The sequence below is a fragment of the Anomalospiza imberbis genome, chromosome 6, assembly GCF_031753505.1.
Source record: "Anomalospiza imberbis isolate Cuckoo-Finch-1a 21T00152 chromosome 6, ASM3175350v1, whole genome shotgun sequence".
NCBI classification, from domain to species: Eukaryota; Metazoa; Chordata; class Aves; order Passeriformes; family Viduidae; genus Anomalospiza; species Anomalospiza imberbis.
The window spans coordinates 8,450,824-8,477,137 of NC_089686.1; the positions used below are offsets into that span (position 1 = coordinate 8,450,824).

A 26,314-nucleotide genomic window follows, 5' to 3' on the forward strand; every position below is an offset into this window, starting at 1 on the left:
TGTTTTTCTTACTTCCTCTGTCTGTATACATAACCCATCGGGACCATCTCAAAGATAGTGAAACTCTTTTGTAGTGCAAAGAGCCAATCCCAATTGTTGCAATGAATTTCAGGGTGCAAATAGCCATTTTCTTCCAGTGAGGTTGATTTCTGATGAACATGAGTTTTCTGTTATTTGTTCTTATCCTAGATGTGTTTGGATTTTATAGTATCTCTGCTCCTATAAGAGGAATACTATTTGTGTAGATATTATATCTCAATAGATACTATTTGCAATACATATATATATATATATATATATATATATATACTGACATGGAATTTGAGACGAAGATTAACCTTGAAGCATTCAAAAAGCAGATCTATAACCTTATCAGTAGAAGTTGGATCCTGGAAGTGCTCACTGCAAGGCTGCTGAGGCTAGTTCATAAAGTGCTGGGAAATACACAGGATATAATTATTCTGTCCACCTGTCTAGGTTCATCCATGTACCCTGATACCTTTCTGAATGTGTCAATACAGATGGTCAGAAGTAGAACTTATAACTGTAACCACCTGTAGAGAAAATGAAAAGTCCATTCTCTCAAAGCTTCAATAGTAAAGAGAGAAAACATTATTCATATGAGAGAAAACACCAGAAGTCATTGCTAAAACAAAAATAACCATTATTCTTTATAATTTATGGCACAAAAAGCACAGAAGATTGGAAGATGACTTGTAAAAGACACAGTACTTATGATCACCTGTTGCATGCATGAGGGAAAAAGTCTAAGTATTGCCTCACTCTTTCTTTTACTATAATAAAGAAAAATGTCAAGAAATTTTGCAGATCTAAGCAAATCAGAAGTAAAGCAGCTTACAACAGCCAATTTACTCCCAAAATCTAGCCTAACATACGTCAAAAATCCAGCATAAAAAAAAAGTCAGATGTTTAATGGCAAGGGAAAACCTGTAACATCTCAGGATTTACTGGGTTTTATTAGCTATGTTTAAAAATGATAAGTGTGACTGGAACTTTTAATTGCAGAAAGTCTATAACAATGGAGTTAACAATAACTCTTCAGCAATAAACTGAAAACTATAAATCTGCGCCAGGCACTCTGCAGTGCTGACATGCTCCATGATGGCTGTAGCTTTTCTGTGCGAGCATGTAGATTTGTTAGCTAAAACTGCATTTTACTATCTTTGGTGTGGCACTCTCGTAAAGTAAACTCTACTATTAGATTATGAGGCTTGTGTAAATCTCTGACTGAAGTCAGTTTGACTCTAGTCAGTGCTCATAAGCAATCCATTGGGGATGGCTGCCTTCCAAGCTCCTCTGCAGCGGGTGTTAATGTCTTTTCAGTCGGATGGGGCAGCGGTAACTTCTGGCAGTGGCTGGCCAGGGGTTTGGAGATGGCATGTATTCCCTGCTTTTAATTGTCTTGGACGCTCAGTCTGTATTCACAGAACTATGAGGTCAACGTGCCTCTATTCGCTTTTGGCTGTACTTGAAGCTCATCACTGAAACAAAATCCAACAGTCTGTAATGCATGGTTATTGGGAATAGCTGCAATCTGAATTAACCTGCTGTTGACTTCAGGGGGTTCAGTGCCCTGTGCTTGGACACACCTTTCTCCAGGAAGCCACACCATGAACTTCACAGGCATTTCACTTAATGTTGTCACTGTGAGTGGTGGGAGCATCAGGGTCTTACTGAGATGTCATGCCTTACATGAAGCCACAGGAATGTGTATTTGAAGGTTTGAATCTCCAAATATACTCAGAGCTTTGGGTTGTTTTTATTCCTCAAGTTTTCTACTTGGGCAAAGAAGTAAATTCATCCTATACAAGTGTAAAACACTGAGGGATAAGACTTTTTCCAGGATTCCTCACATTCAGAGACCTAAATGATTAGAATATAAGGCGTTGTATTTGAAAGGTGTGAAAGCTTATATATGAGTAAATCAAGTCAATCTAATTTTTTACATCTAGCTATTTTTTGCATTCCATAGTGTTGCTTACATTTGGAAACAGTAAAATATGCCCTGAAAATACCCAGCGTTTCCTCCTCTGGAGAAACATCTCTCTGTGTTTGTGGGCTCTGTATTGCAGCTACAATCTGAACCAGTAAGGCTGAGAAAAGCCTCACCATTAACCTTGTTTGGAGTGAGGAGGGGACCTGGCTTTCTGCACCAGCACAGGCAGACCCAGGAAGGGCAAGTACTTGCTCTCAGGCAGTTTGCCACGTCCCTGACCCCCAGTGCACCCACAAACTGTTTTCCTGACAACTCCAGCTAACAACTGCTGCCTTGTCTGCTTCCCTCAGGTGTAACTTCCAGTCTGCCCAGCAGGCTTTTCCCTCCACAGCCAAGTGGTGGAGCAGCGCTGAGTGATGTAGGGGATTCAGCTCCTGGTGGAGCTAAGATTAAACCCGACCAAAACTGGTTTGCTATCTCTCCACATGCTGCAGGAATCAAGGCAACATCCTCGTGGCAGGGAAGGTCCTTTGGATGACTCAGAGCTGTGCCTAGCCCCAGTGAGGAAGGGTTATGCCTGCTCCAAGGAAAATTTGCTAAATCCACGTGTTTGCTCATTTCACTCTGGATTTCAGAATCAAGGCTGGAATTCATTATTTCATATTGGAAAACAAAACCTCAGGCTAGGAGATGACTGTTCACCTACTAAATACTTCCTACCAATATGTTTACTTCCTGAAAGGGGACTATAGGTAGCCAAATATCTGAAAGTAACCACTGACTTACTGCAGAGAATAAGTCTGCAGTTTTCTTTTAAAGAAGGGGATGCCCGAATGTGTGGTCTAGAGTGACAAGTGAAAATAGTGAGTCCAGAGTGAAACAAGTCAAAATATGCTAAGGGTGCTATGGCATGTAAGTAATAAATAGGCCAAGATAATTGATAGAAGACCCATCAGTAAGGGATGGCAGCTCTGCAGGGGAGAGAGTCCCAGGCCAGGGTAACAGCCCAAATCCCAGTAAAATTCCATGGAGCAGGAATGCAAGTGCCTGAAGAAGAGCAGGCACCAAGTCCACTTCATCTGCCTAATAAAGATAGTAGTGTCTTCAGGGGGCAGAATTATCTGTTTTTCAGAAACACAAACAAGGAGATAAGGTTTATATGATTTCCAAGCTTGCTGATAAATACTCAAGGCTCCAAAGCCACAGGAACTGCTCTTCACTGCTGGGCAAATGTTGTTTCTTCTCTGTAGTTAAGAGAACAAACACTACTTGATTTTGATAGCAGTGGTCTGTACCTGACTTTCATCGAGTCACAGGAGCCTCTTATCCATGCAGCCCTCTGATTTTAAATACCTTTTACCTGCCCACTGACCTCCCAGTTCCCTCCCCTTGAACAGTGGTGTGGTTGCAGCCTCAGCTGGCCAGCACTGAAAAGCAAAACTTTCAAGCTCCACACACTTCTTCCCATTTCCACAAGTCCTAGCTAAATAGTCTAATAAACTGTTATAGATACAAAATATTCCACCTTGAAGTGTATCCTGAAAGCTCACACACTTTATTAGTCCAGGCATGCCCTCTTTTCCTAGGATTCCCATACTCCATACCAGCCATAGGAAGCAAATGTCATCAGGTTTCCACAGGTCCTCTCCTCATTTACTTGCTGTGTGATTTACTCGAGCTCCTGGACCTTTGACTGTCAGCCAGGCACAGTGCTCTACTTTTCCCTCAAGTAGACACATGCAGGAACTTTTCTTTTCCTCACATCACTCTTTTTTAATGCAAAGAATTTGCCTTGGCACTATTACTTGGAGGAATGAATTCCAAAATGGGAATTTTAGCCTGACTAGAAGAAACTCGAAGGACATGCATGCATGAGCAAAAAATTATTAAAGTTAGCAAATGGGATAATAACTTTTCCACACAACAGGAATGGCTTTAACTGATGCTTGCATTGTATTCTGAAGGGGAAAAAATGGCTCTGTGGCATGGGGCATCATTATCTTGAAAATTAGTTAGAGATCAGCTTTTGGTGAACCTCGGAGAAGTTAGCAGCTCTCCCTCAGATCAGAAGATCAGATAAGCAAACAAAAGATTGGGTTTGATTTTTTTTTTAATTTGCTTGAAAACTGAGTATGGGTGGTATTAGGTCAAAGGTTGGACTTTATCATCTTGGAAGTCTTTTCCACATTTAAAGATCCTGTGATTCTGTGTGTGATTTTATTGGAAGGTCTATAAGAGATAAAGATCTATGAAACTACCATGAGAAGGCTGGCGGTTTCAATTGCTGATGTTTCCTGATATGAGCTGAGCTTCCCCTACTCCTGCTTCTAAAATCAGCTGAAAGCAAATAATTTACAAGAACACAAAAATGTCATTAAACATTCCCCAAATATTTGCATATATGTCAGAGCTGATCTGATTTATGCTTCAGTGAAAGGTTGCATTGATTTTTATATGATCTGCGTCCTCACACTCCTTAAGGCTGGCCTTTTCACATAATGGGCTTGATTATGAGAAAAAAATTGTTTGCAGAATGAATAGCTCAGCCAGCTCAGTGCCTAAAGAGCGAGTAAGAGCTCATTTTGGAGGCAAACTGGGCATTTTCACATGAGAATGACTACATGCAGCACTTGGGTTCATGGTGATGCCATCTTGCTACTCAGGCTTCCCATGAACAGTGATGGGTAGTGTGTTCTTAGGCTTTGCTATTAGTATCCTTTTTGGGGGCACGTCTCAGACTAGAAAATGATTGACTATGTAAGTGGTGTAAAACAGACTCTTCACACACAGGTATTTATGAGGGGGCATTCCAGTGATCAACAGAGCTGGATGGAGGCAGGGCCCCCACAGGTCTGCTGTGAAAGGAATAAATTCAGTAATGGCACTGTGATCTTAGATATCTGTGTTTGGATTATATGTTCACAGTGGATTTAACCACTGCTTCAGTCAGTCTAAAAGCAATCTGTGAATGAAAGGGTTTGGATAGAGATAGCAGGAGAAATCATGTTTTTCTTCTTAAAATTATCCTTCCTCTGAGATTAAAAAGAAGCTTTTGGATAACTGTACTGGGTTATGCCAGGAAAGCTCATCGCAGAGATTAGTGTATTAACTACATAATTATAATGTATACATTGCATGCTTTACCAACCAAATATATAAACCTTATTTAGCCTAAATAAACCTTAAAGCCCACAGAATAAGCCTAGCACTTTTGGATAAGTTCAAGCATGAATGTAATCTCTCCTTAATATACCAGCTTTTTTCTTAGAAAGAAAACAGTGTGCTCAGCACATGTGACAACAAATCATCCCTGGGTCTCATGGCAAGGAGATCAGAGCAGCCATCAGGAGTCCCTGAGGGGCCCAAGCAAACTGTCCACAGCAACATTTTCCTGGGAGCTCTGCCCAGTGCTTCCTCATCCTTCTCTCCCTTTCTCACTCTGTCTGCTTTTCTGCCATGGATAAACAGCCCCAGTCCTGCAGAACCGCTCACATCCCAACCACATGGCCAGTCCCAGGCCATGGGACCCTTCCCAGAGACCTGGATCATCTCTTCCCTTCTGCTGCTGCTGAACACAGCAGGACGAGGAGTGTGGAGGGTGTGTGGGTGCCTGAGGTATCCCTGTTCAGAAGTCAGGCTGCTCAGAGGGTATTGGAAAGTAAAGCATCCCAGACTGGCCAGGCAGGATCTCAGCAGCAGTAGGTAGGGAGAATCTGGCAGCAGAAATGTTATTTGGAGGGCAGCAGTGTTTTATCATTCTGGGGCCAGCATGGACAGGTACATGTGTCAGCAGCATTTAGTGCACATCAGTGAGAAGATGTTGTAGTCAACCTACGGGCTCCAGAGCACGTTGTCACACAAATTCAGAACTGCCCCTCTCTTGATTAGGAAAATGCTGCAGTCCCTCTCTGTCAACATAGAACCATGGCTTTTCCAGGAGAGCAGTGCCTGGTGCAGGGCAGGGAAGGCTGTGGCAGGCAGATGGCAGAGCAGATGGGTGGTGGTTCTGCAGGTTGGGTGTTTGCAGGCAGGCAAATGGTGCAATGCTAGCAGGGGCATTCAGGGCACTCAGCACTGCAGGTGCTCTGGAGCAGAGGTGGTGAAGCACCAAGTCAGATTAACTTGTTGGATGTGGACAATAGTTGATGGCATGGCTTGGGAAGGAAAACCTGTGGGAAAAAAAAAAAAAAATCTGATTTCTTATTTTCAGGTTTTAGGGCTTTTTTTCCCCCAAAGAAAACTTTAACTTCATACAGCACCTAAGAAGGAAGATTGTGACAGGCTCACCTTGAAGTCCTTTGCAGCTGGTACCTTTGGAATCAGTCTGCTTGGCAGAAGCAGTGTTGAGGGAAGATACCTTGGCAAAAAGACAGGTATGGGAGCAGGGGAGCTCGCAGCACACCCCCATACCGTAGGCTGCTGCCTCAGCAAGGCTGCCCAAAGGTGCCTGCAGACCCTTGGGATGCAGTGATGGAGTCAAAGACAACCCCAGAGCAGGGACAGAAGCAAATGGCATGGAAAGAAAACCAGTGATTTTGGATTATTTCTCAGGGGCACTGAGAAAGCAGCCAGCAGGGCCACACACAGACACATCCAGCCACAGCCCAATGAAAACCAGTGTGGGTGAGACAGCCTCATGCAGCAAAATCCCCTCCTTGCCTATGTGGGCAACCACAGCATTTTCCAGCCCAGGAGAAACACCTGGTAGGACTTGTGTCAGATGCTGGTGCCCCAGAGCTGTGTTGCACATAAGCAACAAGGCACACTGCAGTGTGTTTGGGGTGTTTCTGCTGACCACTGTCCCCGTCATTCTCAGCTGTGCTTCATTAATTTATCTGCCCTCCTGTGTCTGGTTCACATCCAGTCCCTGCCCTGCTCTGAAAGATGGGGATTGGAGTCAGCAGATCTCCACCCTGGCGTTTGATAGGGAACCGGTGCTTTTGCAATGATCCCCCAAGTTGTGACATGCACTGGAAACTGGTCCTCTGCCAGCTGTCCTCTCTGCAGGGAGCTGCAGCTAAGCTCAGGTGCTGCATGAACACCTCTGCACTATCAAACTGTTGTTTCATGGCCTGGGCTGACAAAGTTTGGGTCCCGTAACAGCACACACAGATACAGCCCACGGGCCTGGGGCTTTCCTTGCACCAGAGCAAAGGGAGGGCAAAAGAGCTATGAAAACCCATTATGAATGTTTCCCCTCCCCACAAATCCTCCTCTTTCAAATGCCCAGTAAGGGATGTAGAGGGAGGGAAAACCATCATCCTCTAATCCAAAGCAGGAGCTGGCTGTCATACCAGCACAAATAGACCACACCAGCTCCTCCACTAACTCTGCTCTTGTGAGGAGACAGAGATGGACTGCGATAAGGTTTTGGCTCTCAGACACGCTTGGAACCATGGGGAAGGCCAGCCAGAGCCCGTGCATTCAGGGGAATTGCTAAATCGGCACTGACAGATTGCAGCAAGGAGCAATGTCCTTGACCTGGCTGCAGTAGCTCTGAGGAGCAGGAGTGAGAGCTTCCCGCTTCGCAGGGACTTTGCAGACAGCAGTGTCTCTGGCAGGAGCACAGGCTCAGATCTGTAAAACTGACTATTGTTACACAAAAATGGCACAACCCAGCCATGTTTGTCAAGACCTATTCTTCATTTATTGCTGCTGCAGTCTGAGGGCAGGTTAAGGTCCCCACCATGTTAGCTGATACACAGTCTCCTGCCCAGGTGTGCCTTGGAGGATTTAGAAAGTTTGTGTCACACAAGCTGAGCAAAATGGAGGTGACAGTAATGAGGAAATAGCAGAAAGTTCTACAGAGAAAGAAGGAAGGCTTTTTCGAGGTGCATATTTGTCTGCTTCATTGTCTAGAAGGTCTCAGAAAATGTCAATCGTAGTAAAGCCCTGGTGGCTGGAGCAAAGCTGTGGATGCAGTTATCCAGCATGTGGGTTCATGCAGAGTGCTCTCGGTGAAGGCACCAGATACAAGAGCATCTAAGAAGACCATGAGCTCTTTGACCTTGCCATGTGTGGGATCTCAGCTGCTCTTCTGCAGAGGAGCAGGAGACTGCTGCTCTCTGACAAGAGACCTGAATGCAAAATCTGGAGGGCAATTGTTTTCCAGTTAAGAGAAGTGAGGGAGTTAAGTGTTTAGGCAACCTGCAGCTGCTGAAGTTTTTGTTCCCACTATCATGCCTCTTGAGTATTTGGGTAAGAGGAGGATGCAGCATGAAATACTGCACTTCTTTTTAACTTCTGTCCAGCTCCCCTGAAGTTCTTTCAGTAGACAGAGCAACATTTGCTGCTCTGCTATAACTCCTGGAAGTGGAGTTACAGCAACAGCAGCACAATACCTACAATCCCAGTTGGATTTGTATGATGAAAGGTAGGAAAAATGGAATGGCATTCACCTTGAGGGTGAGAAAACAGGCAAGTAAGAGTGTGTTTAACTCCTCAGAGACATGGACTTACCTTGGGCTGACAGCAGTAAGGATATTTTGCTGACAGGACATGACGTATTTGATGGAAATAGATTTACATTGCTTTTGGAAAAGATATGAACATGGCCTACGACACAGACACCATAGATAGCTTAATAAGCAAATTTAAAATATTTGGACATTCTGTTCACAAAATAAATTTATGGGAAATTAACGTTAATTAGCTATCAGTCTTTTGGCAGACCTGAGTGGCTTCAATGAAAGAAACATCCTGACAGACTTTAATACCTTTCAACAAAATAAAAAGATATAGAGGCTTGTCTTAAATTTATACTTACAAAAAGCATCCTGTAGTTTTTTTGGGGTTTTTTTGTTTTTTTTTTTTAATAGTAGTAGCTCAGTTTATTCAGTGCTTGGTTAAGTTGGTGTCATGGTTTAACCCCAGATGTCAGCTCAGCCCCACAGGGCCATTCACTCCCTCCCTCCCTCAGTGGAATGGGGAGAGAATACGAAGAGTAAAAATGAAAAAAACTCATGGGCTGAAGTAAGAGCAGTTTAATAGGTAAAACAAAATCCACACACAAAAGCAAAGCAATACAAGGAATTGATTCACTGTTTCCCATTGGCAGACATGTGTTCAGCCATCCTCAGGAAATCAGGACTCCATCACAGGCACTGGGGAAGACAAATGCCATGACTCTGAATGTGTTGTCCCCCTCCTCCTTCTTCCCCCAGCTTTAGATGCTGAGCAGATGCCATATGGTCTGGAATATCCTTTGGGTCAGTTTGGGTCAGCTGTCCCAGCTGCGTCCCCTCCCAGCTCCTTTTGCACCTCCACTTTGCTCAGTGGTGGGGTTGCTGTGAGGAGCAGAAAAAGCCTTGACTCTGTGGAAGCACTGCTCAGCAATAACAAAAACATCCCTGAATTATCAACACTGTTTCCAGCACAAATCCAAAACACAGCCCCATACCAGCTACTATGAAAAAAAATTAACTCTACCTCAGCCAAAACCATCACAGTTACAAAAATTGTGGGTTTGTAATTAGTGGTTCTTTGCATAATCATGAAATATATATATGTATGCACAATGCATATCTATATAAAAGTAGTATGTGCTTAAATGAGTTTTGCACTGATAGGCTACTTGGCAAAGAAATCACTTTTAGTTGTCCATTAGGGCTGGATTCAATAGAAATTTTGGCTGACTTTACTGCAAGCCTTGGAAACCATTGGAGTATTCAAGACTTAGGCAGTCAGATGCCTGCTTTAATTTCTATTGACAAAGGAAAAGGAGGGATGAGTAAATGTAAAACATTTCCTTCCAGCTAAGAGAGGCAGCATGGTGCATGGAGGAGGTGGAATCCAGGACATCTGGGTTGTATTTATTGCTGGCTCTGCTGCCAACATGCTTTGTGACTTTGAGCAAGTTTTTTTGTTTTTTTTTTTCACTTTGCTATCTTACTTTCTGCAAGGTGGGGAGAGCTCACCTAGTTTCACATGGTGCTTTGGGCAGGTGGAGGGACTTCCTTGGTGACCATAACCAAGACGGTGCAGTTGCCAAGCTGGCAGATTAATATGTGCCAGGCAGTGCTGTCTGTGTGACAGAAGGTGCAAGGGGTAGCTGTGCCTTTTGAGAGCCCAGAGAGAAAGATGTTCATGAAGTAGCACCATGCCTGCATAAACATGTGTCCATAAGTGCCAGTAACCAGTGTCTCCTACATCACAAAGTAATTTGGAGCAAAAGCTGGGTTGGCAACCTCTATCTATCATCTCCTATTTCATTTTCTACAGCACTCCCTGGGAAGAGCAATTGCTTTGGGGCTAAATCACAGAGAATGAAGTGGCTGTTTTTAAATGGTCTCTGTATTTGTGCTTCCTGGACTCAAAGCTGTTTTCAGGATCTCAGTGTGGAGGAAAGAAGGCTGGCAGCTTCCATTTTTTTTTTTCTTTTTCGTAAGATGCATTTTCTGCCAAATGTGAAAGAACTGAAAAAGCATGTGAAAGCCAAGAGAGAGTCATATATGGCCCTCTGCATGCCACCACGACTGTAGTCCAGCAGTGATACTTGGGCTATTCCTGGAAAACTTCTGCCAATCTCTTATTTGCCTTTGTTTCTCACTTTATACAACACTGATGTCTTAGCGCTGCTTGCTGTATCCACCAATGGAGCTCATGGCTAATCTACAAAACGCATTTTTTTTCTCAAAGCATTTACTCTTACAAGGTTGCAGGTGTTATTGCTGTGAGCAGTCATGTGTGCTCTGCTGGATTTCGCAAGATGAAATCAAAGCTGACCTCAGCCCATATCACAGTCTGAATTACAAGATGAATGCAATGTAACATGCCATGTATCAGTTTCAATGAGGCCAAGTGATGTCTTGCTTGAGTAGGCACAAAATGAAACATCAGTACTTCAGGATTTGATCCTGTGGCATTAAATGATCAGCAGGTATCATGTAAGTCCTACTGATTTTTGTAAGCTTCCATTTCCACAGCTTCCAGGCTGTGTCCTTATGATCCTACTGGTGGGTCAAGATGTCTTTCATGAAACCTTTTGGAAATACCTGGAACATGAGAGCTTGGGCAGACTTACCTCTCCACAAAGTTGTACATGAACTCAAGACTGTTGAGTATCCGACAGATGATGGAAGAACTTGTCAGGAATAGTGGTAATCATGTGCCTTTATGCACTGTACAGATCTGAGAATAAAGATGTAATATTCAAGTCTAGAGACAGAATGATTGTTAAAATCAATAGAAAACATTCATGGAGACTGATCTGTTCTATACACTCTACTGCAATATTACCACCCCCCTTTATTTTAACCTATGAAGGAGAAAGGTTATTAAGAATAACAGGTTAAAACAAGTCTAAATTTTTCCTGACGTACTGTAGCTTTGTTGTAAGCTGTTCTAGTTTAGGTGTCACTTCAATTGCATTGATTTTCTCTCCTTTGCAGGGTACATAATATATTCTTCTTCTCACAGTAACATATTTGGCAACTAGAATCAGCCAGTTGAACTGGGGTGCGAGACAACAGGTTCAACCTCTGACTGGGTGGATAATGCAGTCAGGTCACCTCTCTGTGTCTGCCTCCCCCTCTGTCCAGCCCCCTGCCGCTTTGCCTCTCTCTGTTAGTTTAACAGAAAGCCCTTTGGGGCCAGCACGGTTCTCCATTGTGTATTTGTACAGCATAATGAGGTATCAGTCTTGGGGCAGGCTCTTGGAAACTACTAAAGCATAAACGGTAATAGAAATTAATTAAGTGAATACCATGTCCTAGGTGTCAAGGCAGGGTGTAAAAATTATCTCCAGTAAAGTGGTCTGAGTGTTTTAAAGTGTGATACAAAGCTTCTCCAGATTTCAGAGGCTTAAATCCATCTCTTAGCATGCAGCCAGGACTTCCTGCAAAGTTCTCTAGTCCTGCACAGACAACTTTGTGATGTGAAGTGAAAGCTCGATTTGAATTGCCGTGGGTTAAAGGCGGTTATTCCCACAGTTCCCATTTCCTAATGTTTTCCACTTATGATGTTCTTCTCTTTTAATGTTCATAGTAACTTGTGCCAAAAAAGGTGCTTCCTACCATGTTCTACTCACATTGTGTGTTGTGGTTTAGGGATTTTTTTTATTCCATATTTTCAATCCCCAGAGAGCTAAGGTTAGTCATAAACATGCTTTTGGCTATCAGATTCATGTGTGGTTTGCTATAGCAACAAACAAAAGCATTAGTCAGAAACTGGCATGAGGCTATAAACACATTTTTTTTTGTGATATTACCCAGAGTTAGCTGAATTTATCTGGTACACTGTTGCCACACAACTGCATTGTATTTAGACTATAATCCTGGCTGAATAGGAACATCGTAGAAAACCCAAATAATACATTATAGAGAAATAAGCAAGTCTTTTAACTGATGTTGTTGTCTGAAGATCACGGCCAGATTCTGCTAATGCACTGTTATAAATTCAGCTGAACACCTTCAGGACACAAATTTAGATCAGAGGCTAAAATCTGAATCTATATCTGTGGAATAAAAGGAAAATTATAATTTAAAAATAAAATCTTACTTTGCTTTTGCTGTTTTCCATAATTCTACTGCAGCAAAATGATAAGAGGTAGGTGTCACCAGATTGCGGTAGATGGTGTAAGTTCACTGCCAGCACTCTTGGAACACATTGTCTGCAGCATGGCAGGGAGGGAGCATTGGTTAGGACAGTCTCTGTCTGGCTCTGCCTCCACAGCACTGGGAAGGTGCAGTTTGTGCAGAGCTGGTGTCTGTCCAGCCGTTCTGGGCACGGGAGGAGTGGCTGGTGCAGCAAGTCCTGGCTTCCCTGGGGAGTTGGTTGGGTTTGTAAGGCGTTCGCTGAAATCCCACAGCTACCATTCCCCGAGCCAGCTAGTTTAAAGGTTGCCCTGAAGGCTCTACAGAAGTGGTGATTTTTGCCTAGGCAGAGTAGGCACATTCCTGCTTTATTCCAACCATTTGTCTCCTCATCCCTGCACCTTTTCAGGAACATGAGCCCTGCTCTGTTTTGACAGCTGCATTTAATAAAAAACATATGCATGAAAAATGTGTTTTCCAGTATTCCTGAGCTGGCACTGCTCTGCAAGGAGAACTTAAACTTCCCTAGAAATTGTTCAGATACATTTTCAGATCCTTCTCTTTGAAGGTATATGTGTGAAGTGGTCATGACCTTCCCTGCTGCAGAGGTGTGCAGAGTAACATAGCTGTAATATCCACCTGCCCAAGTGATAAGAGTAACAAATCCATCAGAACCTCCTTGTACCGACCAGTCTAGAAGTTCTTCACAGGGCCAGTGGTTCCAGCTGCAGAGGATAAACCTGCAGCAAGGTGTACTTTGCACTTGTGTGCTTGAGCCCTCTGAGAATTGGCTTTACAAGTTCAGGGATCAGGAACAAGACCTAGCATTGGTTAGGTTGTGTTCCAAAAACAAAGTTTTTTTTCTTAACCAACCCCCTAGCAGAAGGACATGCCCCAAAAGATCCTACATTTTAACCCTCACTCTGTGCTTTGCTTAGTGTTGTTGAATCTGGGTCCTACGTGCTTGAGACCCTGGCCCAGGTGTATTTTCAAAACCTTCTGAGATAATTTTTCCACAGTAGATTTCCCTGATATAGAAGTGTAAAGGACCTGTTTTGCAGCTAGCAGGACTTCAGGAGGCTTTGACCAACCTGGTCTAGTGAAAGGTATCTCTGTCCATGGCAGGAGGTTGGATTTAGATGATCTTTAAAGTCCTTTCTAAACCATTCAGTGATTCTCTGATTCTGTGACTTACTCCGGACTTATGTGTGGGTTTGCCTTTGCCCTTTTCTCATGTGTTTCCTTTTCCATCAAGCCCTGCACTTGATTTCTCTGAAAAGAAGAAGAGCTCTGAGCATTTGTCTTCTAAGGCCAGCAGAGTGCTTTTCTTTACTCCGTTTTGGTCAAATGGAAGCAAATCTTCTCCATAACTGTTCAAAGTGGGATTAAGTCGTCTTCAAAGTATTTGCAATGAAGAAAGAAACAAATTCTGCTCCCAGTGTAGTTGCAGAATTCTGTCAACACTGCCCCAGCACCACTATATAAAGCAAATATTTCAGTCTCTGCTAAAACCCTATTAACACCTCAGTCCATGGAGGACTTTGGAACTGCAGTATTTAAAAATGTCACAGTAAGATGGTGGTGGAGCCTTTTGTTTTAGACGGGGTAATTTCATGGTAGCAATTGTTCTCCTTTTCTGGCATTACTGACTGTGCATAGTGCAAGGAATGCAAATCCACCTTCCTTAGGAGAGAGCAATGGTCTCTCTGCTGCACACAGTGCTCACAGAGAGCTGAGCCACTGCTCAGACAGCAGAGTCCTCACTGTGGCCATTAGATCAGGCGGGGTGCAAGAGAGCACAGGTAGTAAAACACCAGTGGTTTAAAAATACTCTTTGCAAAGATGTGCAGAAAACCCTACAGATGGACTGAAGGGCATCTCCAGGTGCCTTCCATCCTTTCCTTTTGCTTAAACTCTTCACTGTTCCACAAATCAGGGTGGTCATTGCTATTCCTGTGAGTGGGGACAAGCCACTGGAATGTCCTCCTGTTGCACAGATTGAAATGACTGAAGAAGCCACCTTGCAGCAGATCTCAAAAACTGTAACTGAAGCTCCAGGATCTTCCTTTTCCTTATACTTTGTATTGGTACAAAGCTGTTTTATTTTCAGTGGAGCCCTTGATCTGGCTGAAGAGTAAAATGTAATTTACTCTCCCTTATTAATTAGTCTGAATTTAGCACAGCTGTTTATTAAGAAAAATCTTACTATGTGCCTTCAAAAGAGTGCATCCTCTTTTAATTGAGTTAGAAAATACTTAACCTGAGTGTGAACAGACCATGATGATAGAGTTACTCATTTCCATTATATATCATTATATTCATATTACTGAGAAGCTCTGGATGTTTGGAAATGTTATGAATCAGCGTTAGGGTTGATAATCAAATCCAAGAAATAGTCCTCTTAGTGCTTTCAAACAACTCCACCCATATCAATTCATTCACCAGATACTACATGGATGAACCACAGTGTAGTTACTTTCTTGCTATTTTAGTCTTTAACCAGAAAGAAATCGAGAACTGCAGTAATCAGTCTTTAAAGAAATGGTTTCTCCCTATAGTTTATGCTAGTGTCTGTGAAACCTAAAACTGAAATCTGTTTCCTTAACTAAACTGTTTTTTTCTCTAATCTATTAAGTAAGCATTTTGATTTGTTATTTTTGGGTGTTAGGAGGTACAGAAATGGAAAATCAGGACTGAACCATTTAAAAAGCACATGCAAAGATTCAATTTTATTTTTTTCAAAAATATAATGCAACAAAAGTTTGTCAGCGACAGTTTTTCCTTCTGTAAATTAATATGCACTTAAAATCCCAATGCTTTTCAGTCTTACATAATTATTTCTAATTTAAAACAATGAAGATTAAGTTAATAGATTTAATTTGTAAAAGAAGACAAGTATCAAGCGACACATTTAGAAAATGCTGGGGCAAGGTATACATCTGTTAGGGAAAGGTGTTCAAAAAAGAGGCAAAAACCAATGGGCTGAAATCATGAAACAACATTTCAAAAAGAATTTGGTATGTGACCAATCCAATTATTTTGAAATCTGACCTTTTTGTGACTGAACCCCAAGTTTATAGTCCATTTATTCAGATTTGAATTACACTGATGTGGGCAGAACTAAGCTGATTTATTTATTTATCTGACTCAATGGATTAGTTTGTAAATTAGATTTTTACGCTTTTGTAAACCCACAGTCTGCATCCAGAAGTTCTCTCTAATTTTAAAGAGAATCTCCTACCACACAAAAACAAGCAAAAGTGAGCTGTGCCAAATGCTATTTTGCTTCTGTCAGTGTTTATTGACAGAAAAGGTTTTTGTATTAACAAAGTGAGGGAACTGTTAACTTTATCTTTGATGTAAGATATTTTCCCATAATAACTTTCTGTCACCTTTATCCCGTATCTCTTGTATTACATATACATTAAGGAATTTAAAAGCTTAAAAAATATTTTCTTCTGTGGTGATTTACATCCAAACAAGTTGCTCAGGGAATTTTCTCTCAAGCTGAAAACCTGTTTCCAAAGGCAGATATTTATATAAAAGCCCCCATAAAAGGTTGTGGGAAAACTACAAGGTTTTTTTCTGCATTCCTGTTTTGAGAGGGGCTGTGCCCAGCATACCAGAGAGTCAGCCAGAGTAGCATCACTCCATTAATATTGCTGTATCTGGGCACTTAATTGTGCACTGAATTTTATCAGTTGGATAAGGAGAAATAAAAGTCTTCTAGACCATAAGGACCTTAAGACCATAAGGATCATAGTACAAACTCTTTCTCTCTATATATGTATGTATGTATGTATGGGTTTATCTCTAAATACAAACATTTTTACTGAGCATTGATACTGATTTTTTAAAGCATTGATTCTGAGGATTTTTTTAAGCAAAGGGTTTGAAGAGCATTTTTAGCAGTTTGGGCTAAAATGTCTGTTTCTAATTTGGAGTGGTAAGTGCCATTTATACAAAGCCTGCATCAGTTTCTTTGGGCTTTTTGCAAAATGTTAGCAGTTCCTCTATTCTTATCTTAAGACCTACTGTAACAGAATAAATGTGCTTTCTACCAAAACCGTCAAGAATTAGCATCTTTCTTCAGTGTGTCACTACTGGGCTACCTTAAGAGACAGCTTGGGGTTACAACCACTTCTTCTTAAGAAATACTGACTCTGTGGCCAGAGAAATTGAGTCTCTGGGGCTGCCAATCAAGCCTACGCAGGCAGAGAGATCATTTTCCATAAATGCGTTCATTTGATTCATTTATAAATCTGAGGAGGGCTGTGCTTTGGCAGTGGAACAGGCAATCTGCTTTGGTGGAAGCCTGAATTCTTGGAAGGGTGAATCAGAGTGGAGAAGGAATGTGGCAAAGTTAATTTTTGTGATGCTTATGGGCCTTATCTGCAATAGGCACCCACCTGTTTGTGCTTCTAGGTGAGTCATGGTAAGAGCTGAGTTCACAGCTGTCCGACAGGGAAGACAGCAGGAATCAACTCCTTGCTCTGACAGGAAGGCAGATGTGCTGTGCATTTCCTTCCCAAGTCTAGTTTGTTGTATAGGTGAAGGGGTTTCTTTCAGAGGGGAGAAAACTGCAAGATGCCTAATCAATATAGTGGATAACCAAATAGCTGCACAGTAGTTCCCACTAGGGTTTCTGAAGCTAAGTGAACAAGTGAGAGCTCTTCATCTGCAACATGTTCCTGAAACACTTCTTAAAACTTAGATCATCCAGATTAGCAGTAACACTCCAGGAAATTTTATTTGGGTATCCATACAACTATTTACAGCACGGTAGCGAATCAATTGCAAGTAAAACCAGTATATCCCAAGAGATAAAACTGTTGAGAGCCCCAGGAGATAAAACTGTTGAGGATCAGAGTGGATTAGACCTGTCTTTATTGCTTTATTTGGCTATGAATTGCTAACTCACTTTCTGTCCAAAAGGGTGGTAAGCAATTTTGGTTCAGTCCAGGAGTTTGGGCACACATAGCAACAATTGCTAAAAAGTTATTCCCTTTTCTTATCATCTTTGTGAGAACAGGCCCTGCAATCCTGGAAAAATCATAATTTGTAATTATCAGAGAGAGTCCTGATTCACTACATTATCACAATATTATGCAAGAAAACACTGTACGAATTCATGCAGGAAGTAAAGCACAGACTGGAAACCCATTCTGTCACATGAAACCTGAGAGAGAGGAAAACTCCTGCCTGAGACATGCAAGACAGACACACAGGGCAGGAAGTTACACCTGCCCTCCATGCAAACAGACTAAAACTGGAGATTATGCAAAACTTGTGCTTCTGAGACAGAACCATGGCCTAGGAAAAACAGCACCAAATCTCTGGTTGCCTGCTGGGTACCATGAGCATTTACCTTTTTCACATGTGTTTTAGCTAGGAAGAGGAGGGCAGACCGGGAGAGCCAAATACAGCTATCAACCACTGCTGTCTGCTTTTGCTGTCTTTATTGCACATCACTCTATCATGTTCTTGTGATAAACTTTGGTAAAGAGGTTATTTTCAAACTCTCTGTTACTTGTAGGAAACATTATTCTATTTCAGTAAGAGGTAAAATATCAGACTAAAGAAATACTTTAGTTAATATTTTATCCTTGTAGCAGAAGAGTTATGTGGATCTGGCCAAACTATATTTCCTATATAGCCAAGTAACCAGTAAATGATGATAGCTAGATGAAAGGCATTATCTCAGGACCTGGGAAATTTCAGTTTGACAGTTGGAAAAAAAAGTCCTCTCTGCTTCTTATGTTAAAAAATGATTCAAACTGAGAAGGTCTGTGCAGGGACCCACCAGAGTGATTTATTTTCATGTTCTGAATTGTTCTATGGTTTCTATTAAGTTTATCTTTCCCATCAGAGGAAAGGTGGACCACTGTAAGAATCAAGAACTTCTTTCTGATCAGCCTTCCTAAAGGCTTTGCTCCTGTTGTGAAGTGTGAGCAGGAATGCTTTTAATACTTTTCAGTCTGTGGGCAGAGCTTATCAATAAACACACACTCATGGAAAAGCCATTCCCTCTTCTTTTCATCTGGGGGCCGTGAGTTTCTGGTTTTATGGTAGTGTTTATATCAGTTTTTAGTTGCCAGTGCTCTTACACATCTTTCCTGATATTAGTCAAACTGTAGAAAATGCTCTATAAAATCCTACAGAGCTCAGTACGGTCTGCAAGGAGCCTTAATTCCCGAGACATTCCCTGCTTGGATGTACTTTGCAGAGCAAAGTACTGCTCCTTTTGATAAAAATAAGTGTTAACTTCATGGACAATCCTCTGGCTGGGCAAGGAGACTCCTAATTGTAACACATATATATAATGTCTTCAAAAGGTTTTGAGATGAAATGATTTGAAGGCTTTTAATGAAGTACTCTAACAGCCAACAAGGGCAGCTTAACATACCAAGGCAATGAATCAAAACATCTTGTTCATGCCTTGAATGGAAGGAAACTATTCACACACATTGGTTGTTTGGGAGTAGCTGCTCCTTTAGCACGACTGTGCCCCTGCTTTCGGCTCCCAGGTCTGAGCTACATTCATCACAGCACAAGTATGCAGCCCAGGGACAGAGTGCAGCCAAGGGGCATTGCCAAACCAGTGCAAAACAAAGGCAGGAGTGTAGCTTGAACACCGGCCCAGCTGGTTCTGATAGCATCCCGCTGATAATGAGGCCTGTTAAACTCCTTCAGCAGCAAAATCTTTATCTTCATTCCACAGAGCAGTCCTTTGTCTTCATCCCACAGAAATTTCAGGGCATGGTGGGGAGGGTCCCACTCCCAGCACAGAGCAGAGGGAAGCACTAAAGGGGCGGTGCTGATGCTCACTTGAACACCTTTTTTTTTTTGAGGCAGAACAGCTGCTTTTTCGCTGTGGCAGCCGTTCTTTGCAGAGCTGGCGAGCTGGTTCTTCTAGGTGGAGCTGCTGCGTGCCCCGCTGTCTCTCTGGCAGCGGTTCAAGTGAAGTGACATGACATTCCTGCGATGGAGGGCTGGGAGAGGCAGCCTGTCCGTGCCGGAGTGCCCGCATCTCCCCATGGCCGTGGAGCCTGCCCGGATAGAGTGACAGCCGAGCATTCCTGCTGCGCTCCGGCCGTGCCCCAGAGCCCTGCCCAGCAGTCGCTGTAACTCACTCCGCGGGATCTTGCAGGACAATGGAACGAATCCAGGACAATGGAATGAATCCAGGTCTCTGGAATGCACTAGGAAATCTCTGTAGAAGATGAACCTCTTGATTTTTATGCTGGTGGTTTTCCCTAGCATCACTGGAGCTGTTTACTGGAAATGCCACAAACCTTCTCCAGGTCGTGGTCGAGCCTGCACAGGCTGCAAGAGCCTGTGCTATAAACCGCGTTTAAACCTCATGGAAGCTTCCTTCAGGAGCACAGCGCACGCATAACAAGGTTTATTTGCAGGCACTTTCAGATTCTTATCTTTGCAGCTGATGCTTGCAGGATCATTTCCCTCCAGCATTACTTGCTTGGAAGTCAGGTGAACTTACCTATCTGAAAAAGTGCTCTTGAGAGGCCAAGATTAATGTCAGGCGTGTGCATAGTGTTCCTGTTATCAAGTGCTTTCCTGAACTGGGACCTGCCATTTAAAATATTCTAAGTATTCTAAGTATTCCCTATTTCAACTCTAAGAAGTGAATCAGAAGGAGCTGCAGGACTTCACGGCAGCATTGCTCAGGAGCTGTGAGAGCTCTGAGGGAGGAAAAGGAATCCCAGTAATTGCGATACCTGCAAGAGAGGGAGAACAAGCTGTGGGTGAAAGTCAGGCACACCATCCATCTGGTTAAAACCAGAAGACTTTCTGGAGGAATGCATCAGCAGTTACCAGCCATTCGTGCATGAGGAATAACAGCCCCTGACAGGGTGCCTGAGGGCAGAGGGACAGACAGACCTGCAGGTACAGGGACTGATGGCTGCAGGAGGAGAGGTCTGGTACAGGAGCCAGCTGAAGCTGTCTGTGACAGCAGCCATGCACAACTTTGTTTATAACAAGACAGAAGGCCATGAGGAGGGAGCACTGTGAAAACTGCTGACCTACATGTATGAATTCTTCCAGTGGGTCAAACACAGTGCCAACAATGACAATGACATTAAATTATTACTGCTGTTGTTTTTCTTGCAATTATTAATTCCTCCTTCTCCTTATTAATAATATAAATGGGGTTATGTGTCCAGAGCGTGCTTTGCAGTGTCAGAAAAGACCTGATTTATAGATGTCCCAGCCTTGCCCACATGTCAAGGTACAAGTTTTCTAACTGGCTATGGACTCAGAGTTATTTTCACAACACTGCACAAACAGAACTGTTTGTTTCTTGTCACAGCTTAGAAATGGTAACTAGCAAATGCCAAAATCCTCCCAAAGAAAAGGCATAGGTTGTGACAAAGCATACAGAAAAGGCATAGGGTGTGTTATTGTTAATAACAATAAGTGAGTGAGCCAAGCGTAAAAGTTTTCACCTGTGGACAGATATTTATCATAGATCAGGTTTCTGTCTGTTAAGAGAAATTATATGTTGAAGTAACATTGACGTTGATGCAAGGAAAAGTAATATGCTTAAAGATAAAAGCAGATTACTTAAATTCACTACTCATAGGCAGATATCATTTCAGTACAAAATCTTGAAAAGCAAAAAGCCCAATTCTAAGAATTGCAGAAAAAGGACTATAATCTGGAAGCAGAGAAGCTAGGATGATCAGCAAAAGACATTTTTGTTTCTTGTATTAACATCTCTGGTATTTTCATGTACTGTTTTATTTAATTTTGAAGTATACACATCACAGGAATTTTATATGCCAGTGTTCCAATTAAAACTAGGTTTCTCTTTATACAATACATTAAAGCACGTTTGATTTAAATTCAACGACACTGTCATACTTGGAATTCATTAACTTGTATCAAATGTGATTTTGGAGACTGTTGCCCACTGAATGCGAATACCAAAAAAATAACCTGTTTTTACTTTTTTCCTTCTGGTTTTGCGCAAACAGTCCATCTGGGTTGCTGGGCTAAAAATAAAATAATTTTTAAATAATTGCATTTCAAAAAGCAGCTACACATTTCAGTCATATGATATGAAAATTATCCAGTCTATATAACTCCTACAGCTTACTTTCAAAAAATTCCCTTGTTCTGAAGTCAGTCCAGCGGCTATTAGAAGTAGTCACTGATGTAAATTCCATCTTGTTTATGAAAACATTTTGAACAAAGCATTGATTGTCTAGGGTCCATAAAAAAAAAGTTAAAATCTATAGAATGTTGGCATCACTGCTATTCAGGGCATGAGAATGACATGCATATAAATCATAGTTTATTGGCACAGGCTTTTCTACTCAGAAAGAAGGCTTTGCTGGAAATGTACTGTAATGCCCCTCTTTTATAGATTTCTTTTGAAAGTATTCTGAATCAGGAAATAATCAGAAGCAAATCTTAGTCAACAGTAGGGATGAAGGGCACGAGAAGTCTTTTATGACATGGCTTAACTATCATAGAGGGGCAGCCTGGGCAGCGTTTGGGGAAATCAGGGTGGATGGAAAAGCCTCAGTGTGAAGCTTTGGGAGGGAAGGTCATCTGTGTGTCTGATGCCCCTCCATGCAGTCTCACTCACATCTCTGTTAGCCCTGGGGGCAGTAATATGTTGGTTGATTTTTTTAGGAAAAGGCATTGCTATCCCAGTTTAGGAGAGGTACTGTACTTTCATTGCTCCAGCTCCAGACAGTTAAAGTGTCACTGAAGTTACATCAGAGTAAAACAAGAGAAACTGCAGTGAACCAGCCTAAGGAGTCCCACAGAGGATTCTTTCCTGTTTTTTTTCCAGTAGCAAAATTATTGGCAGCCTCCAGGGATCAATGCTGTAGTTAACACTGGAGTGCTGCACTGAAGAGCAAGCACTCCAGCAATCCAAGCAATTTTCTGTTAAGTCATTCTACTGGACTGCAGGGCTTGTGGGTGGGATTCTCCCAAGTGAAAAATATGGCAAGACCACAAGACTAAGTCCTTACTATTTCTTGGAATTTTAGTAACAGCCATAAAATGTGTTGTTGGCACCTGAATCTTTAGAAGCACTAGGCAAATTAAACAATCAAGCATCAAGCCTGCAGCTCTTCTCCTCATATGATGCTTATTAAAATACATTTGGTGAAGTGCTTCATGAATGCATTCCAGAATTTTCAAGCAGAAATGCTTAAAATTAAGTTTATAACTCCATGTCTAAATTTTTAAATAAAATTTATGCTTATTTTTCAAATTTTTGAGCTTCTGAAGACTGCAAATGCTAGAGTTTTTGAAAAAAAATCAAGCTAAATTTCAGGCAGGTCATTAATCTGAGTTAAAATGTGCATTAAGACCATTTTCTAGAATTTGCTGGAATTGTCTATTGTAGGTGTCAGGACTAGTGCTGTGAAGGCTAAATGAGGAATGATCTGGCAGCCCTGATGTGTTCCGGGTTGATCCTAATTCCCTGGAGCAGGAATACTGCAGGAGAGCTGATTATGATGCTGCACATATCGCTAATGTGGATTGCCTTTTATTTTATCAGGTTTGGAAGCCTGACCCACAGACTGTTATGGGATATTCCCACTGGAAGCACACTCTTCCCATTCATCTTAACAAAGTGGTCCATCACTGATCACTGGGGCATAACTCTTTCAAAACCTTGCCTGTACTATATAATTTCACCTTCAAAAAATCAAGGAAAAAGTAAATGTAGGAGATCAGAAGACTGTGAGGAGTGGCCAACAAAATCCCAGCAGCTTTAACAAGAGCTTGGCAACATGTGTAAGTCAGTGATTGCAGACATGACTAAGTCGTGCCATCTTGTCTGCACACACGGCGTGTAACATCCAGAAATCTTGTGTTCCAGCCCAAGGATTCTCCATTGAAAACAGACAATGTGTTGCACAGTTCGTCTCGTCAGTTGTTTTCTCTAGCTTTTGAGCATATTTTTAAGCCAGAGGATCTGTTTATGAGAGCCAAAACTATGTATAGCAATGGCAGTTGCAGAACTGAGTGTTGGGGATCTAGACAGCCTGATGGCTTGGGAAAAACAAGCATGGAGACAGGAAAGAGACATAGTTATTAGGACAGGGACTTGGGCGTGTGTGTGAATAGCTGGTGCATTAGGGAATATGTAGTTCAGCCACACTGTCCTCTACTGGCTAAGCCTGGATCTCTGAAAATGTTCTAATTCATGCTGTTTTCATTCTTTGGTGCCCAATTTAAAGCATTTCAAGAGACTCATAATTTCAGACAGCCCATCTCCTTCACCTCATCTCTGTCCACCCTCAATACTTCTAAAAACTAAGAAAACAGTGTCTTTACGACTATCAAGGTTCATGATGTTTACTCTCCTGTTCTTAAGACCTTTGTCAGAAGCAAGGAAGAGTTTCAGTATGGGGAATTTCAACCAATTCAATTCATTGTGAATTAGCAAACTGTTAATTACTGATTCTGTTATTTTAAAGACTAAAACAACTCAGGGAAAAGCACTTTGGATACCCTCTACAGATCTCTCCTTCCCTTTTTCTGGTCACCAGTCCCTCCAAGCCTTCACTGTGGGTTACATTCAGTCCCTTTGGAAAGGTGGGAGCTGGTGAAGAAGACAAGGGTCAGCAGATGGTCAATGCTTTCGTTTTTTCAAAGACAGCAGAAATACTCATATCCAGAAATGTGGCTTTTGTGAAGGAGAAAAACCCCCAGCTGGGAGAAAATGTAGAACTAGAGGTAAACCAGATTATAACCCCTACCCATGGCTGGTAGGGAGAACTAGATAATCTTCCAAGCCAAACCATTCTGTGATGCTAGGAGTCTAAATTAAGGCAGGCCTTTCCAGTGGCCTGTGCACGGCCCTTGCTGTGCTGCTCCAGGGGGTTTCAGCTTGCAAGCTGACTGCTCTGTGCTCTGTGTGGATTGTGCAGGCACCAACAACCTGTGTGCTGCTTTCAGGTTCTGGACGACAGCTGAGACCGGCTGAGCCCCCGGGAGATGCTGATGCCGATGCAGATGCAGAGGAGGAAGATTCTGTGAGTTTTTTGGAGTTGAGTTTTTCTGTGATGACAGTTTGGCAAAATGGGATCTTAAATATTTTGTTTATGGCTGGGTCTTGCTGGTGGTTTTCCTTCCCATTAAAAATGTTGTATTTTAGCTTGGTATTGTCCTGCCAGCTCAAAACCCAGGAAGATGTTTCAGTGTAAAGGCATCTGCTCTTTGCCATGGTTCCTTGGCATAAGTTTACTACCAAGACTTAGCAAACTATTACATGGCTGTTAACTACAGTAATTTTCTTTAAGGATTTAGACAGTTTAGGTTCCCTATTGTCCGACTGGAGAAGGAAGAATGCCAAGTGCTTGTGAGTAGAAATTCCTGCTGGGACATTTCCATGGTTTGCTTGCTTATAGAGGGCAATAAAGTTTGAAACCATTGGATGCAAAGTTTAGGTGTGCAAATAGAGCAGGGAAGGGATTTTTTTTTTTTTTTTTTACTTCTTCAATTATTACTAATTGTTCTGTCCATTTTCAGTCTTTTCAGTCTGTAGATACATACAATACATAAAGAAAATAAAAATAAGCTTACCACTTGATTTTGTCTCTTGGAACTCTGTCCCTTGTGGTTTTGAGTGCTTTAACATGAGAACTGTATTTGTTCTTAATCAAAAAAAAAGTTACTGGTTATTTTTTATCCACCATCACTAATGAAAGATTTTTTACTCAGAAGGACATTATGGATAGCTAGAGAAACACTCCTAAAAAAGAGTCACTGTTTAATGGTGGGTGTTCCTTTACCACCACTCATGTCTTTTCCACAGGTTAATGAAGTGGCAGTAGAAGACATTCGTCCAAGGCCACAAGGATCCTCTCCAGTTTATGAATATCCAGTAGAAGAAGACTATTTAAAGGCAAGATACTGAATTTTCATGCAGGCATGGCTTTATCAAGTTGATTCAAGAGGCTTTAGCTCCCACAAGTACTAGAGAGTCACATGTCATAGAATGGGCCATTGTTGCAGCCATATTGTCTTCCTGTCCCCACCTAAACTGCATCTGTGTTCATTGATGGATTTATTTTGTGCTGGACTTGCTGACCATGTTCTTGTTTCTTGGCAAGAAAATGCATTTGACTTAATTCTGTAAAGGACACAAGGCAGAGGCCATAAAGAAATTATAGTGTTTTTCCTGTTAGAATGCATGGCTTGAATCTTACTAATAAGTATTTCAAAATTACCTGTACCTCTTGGTTATTCAAAGTTAGAGATTTAATTAGTACAGCCATGTTAAATAGGCAACAGTGTAAAATTCATACTGGAGTTGAATAAGTAAAAATAAAATATATTTACAAAATTGAAAGGTGAACAATATACTACATTAGGACACAGAAAAGCTCCCAATATCTTAAGACATTTGGTCTCTGACCAAATGCAAATTTTGGTACAATGGTCTGTGATATAATGCAAATTTTGTTACAATGAAGGGAGGCCTTGGCATCTAATTTACTACTGGGATTAGTATAGTTAAATCATTCATGTTGTACATAGCACTTGATTCTGATTTTGCTTTGTTGCCATTAAATTCAACCTAATTTCTTGCTGTAAACCAGGAATTTTAATTGACTTTGGTTGTACTTAAGAACACCGTGGCTTCTGAACTTGAAATAATTAAAAATTATTTTTCAGCTTCAAGAAGAAAACAAAAAACATTCTACAGACAAATCAAAGCAGAGTCATCCACAGGTCAGTTTAAAAGCACTCTGTAGTTTTAGGTATGAGCCTTGTAAATAGCAAAGTTTGTTAAAAGACACAGACATGAATGGGTGGACAGAAGGAA

General features: G+C 41.8%; 1 protein-coding gene and 1 long non-coding RNA gene across 5 annotated transcripts in view; one reads left to right on the top strand and one right to left on the bottom strand.

The window, feature by feature from the left end:
* The window catches only part of AHNAK2 (AHNAK nucleoprotein 2), a 74,687-nt gene that overhangs the window by 22,692 nt on the left and 25,681 nt on the right, over positions 1–26,314 (top strand). For 2 of the 4 annotated variants that reach the window (XM_068192234.1, XM_068192235.1), the window contains exons 2-3: positions 24,442–24,518; positions 25,301–25,390. In XM_068192234.1, the coding sequence (XP_068048335.1) occupies positions 24,442–24,518; positions 25,301–25,390 (167 nt within the window). Of the gene's footprint in view, positions 1–24,441; positions 24,519–25,300; positions 25,391–26,129; positions 26,221–26,314 lie in introns of those variants that run through there. The other 2 variants (XM_068192236.1, XM_068192237.1) reach the window with 2 other exon arrangements.
* On the bottom strand, positions 19,823–26,204 carry LOC137475199 (uncharacterized). The gene is made up of 3 exons (XR_010999738.1): positions 25,069–26,204; positions 20,958–20,989; positions 19,823–20,228 (listed from the first exon to the last, which is right to left on the bottom strand). It is a non-coding gene; the product is annotated as an uncharacterized lncRNA (long non-coding RNA).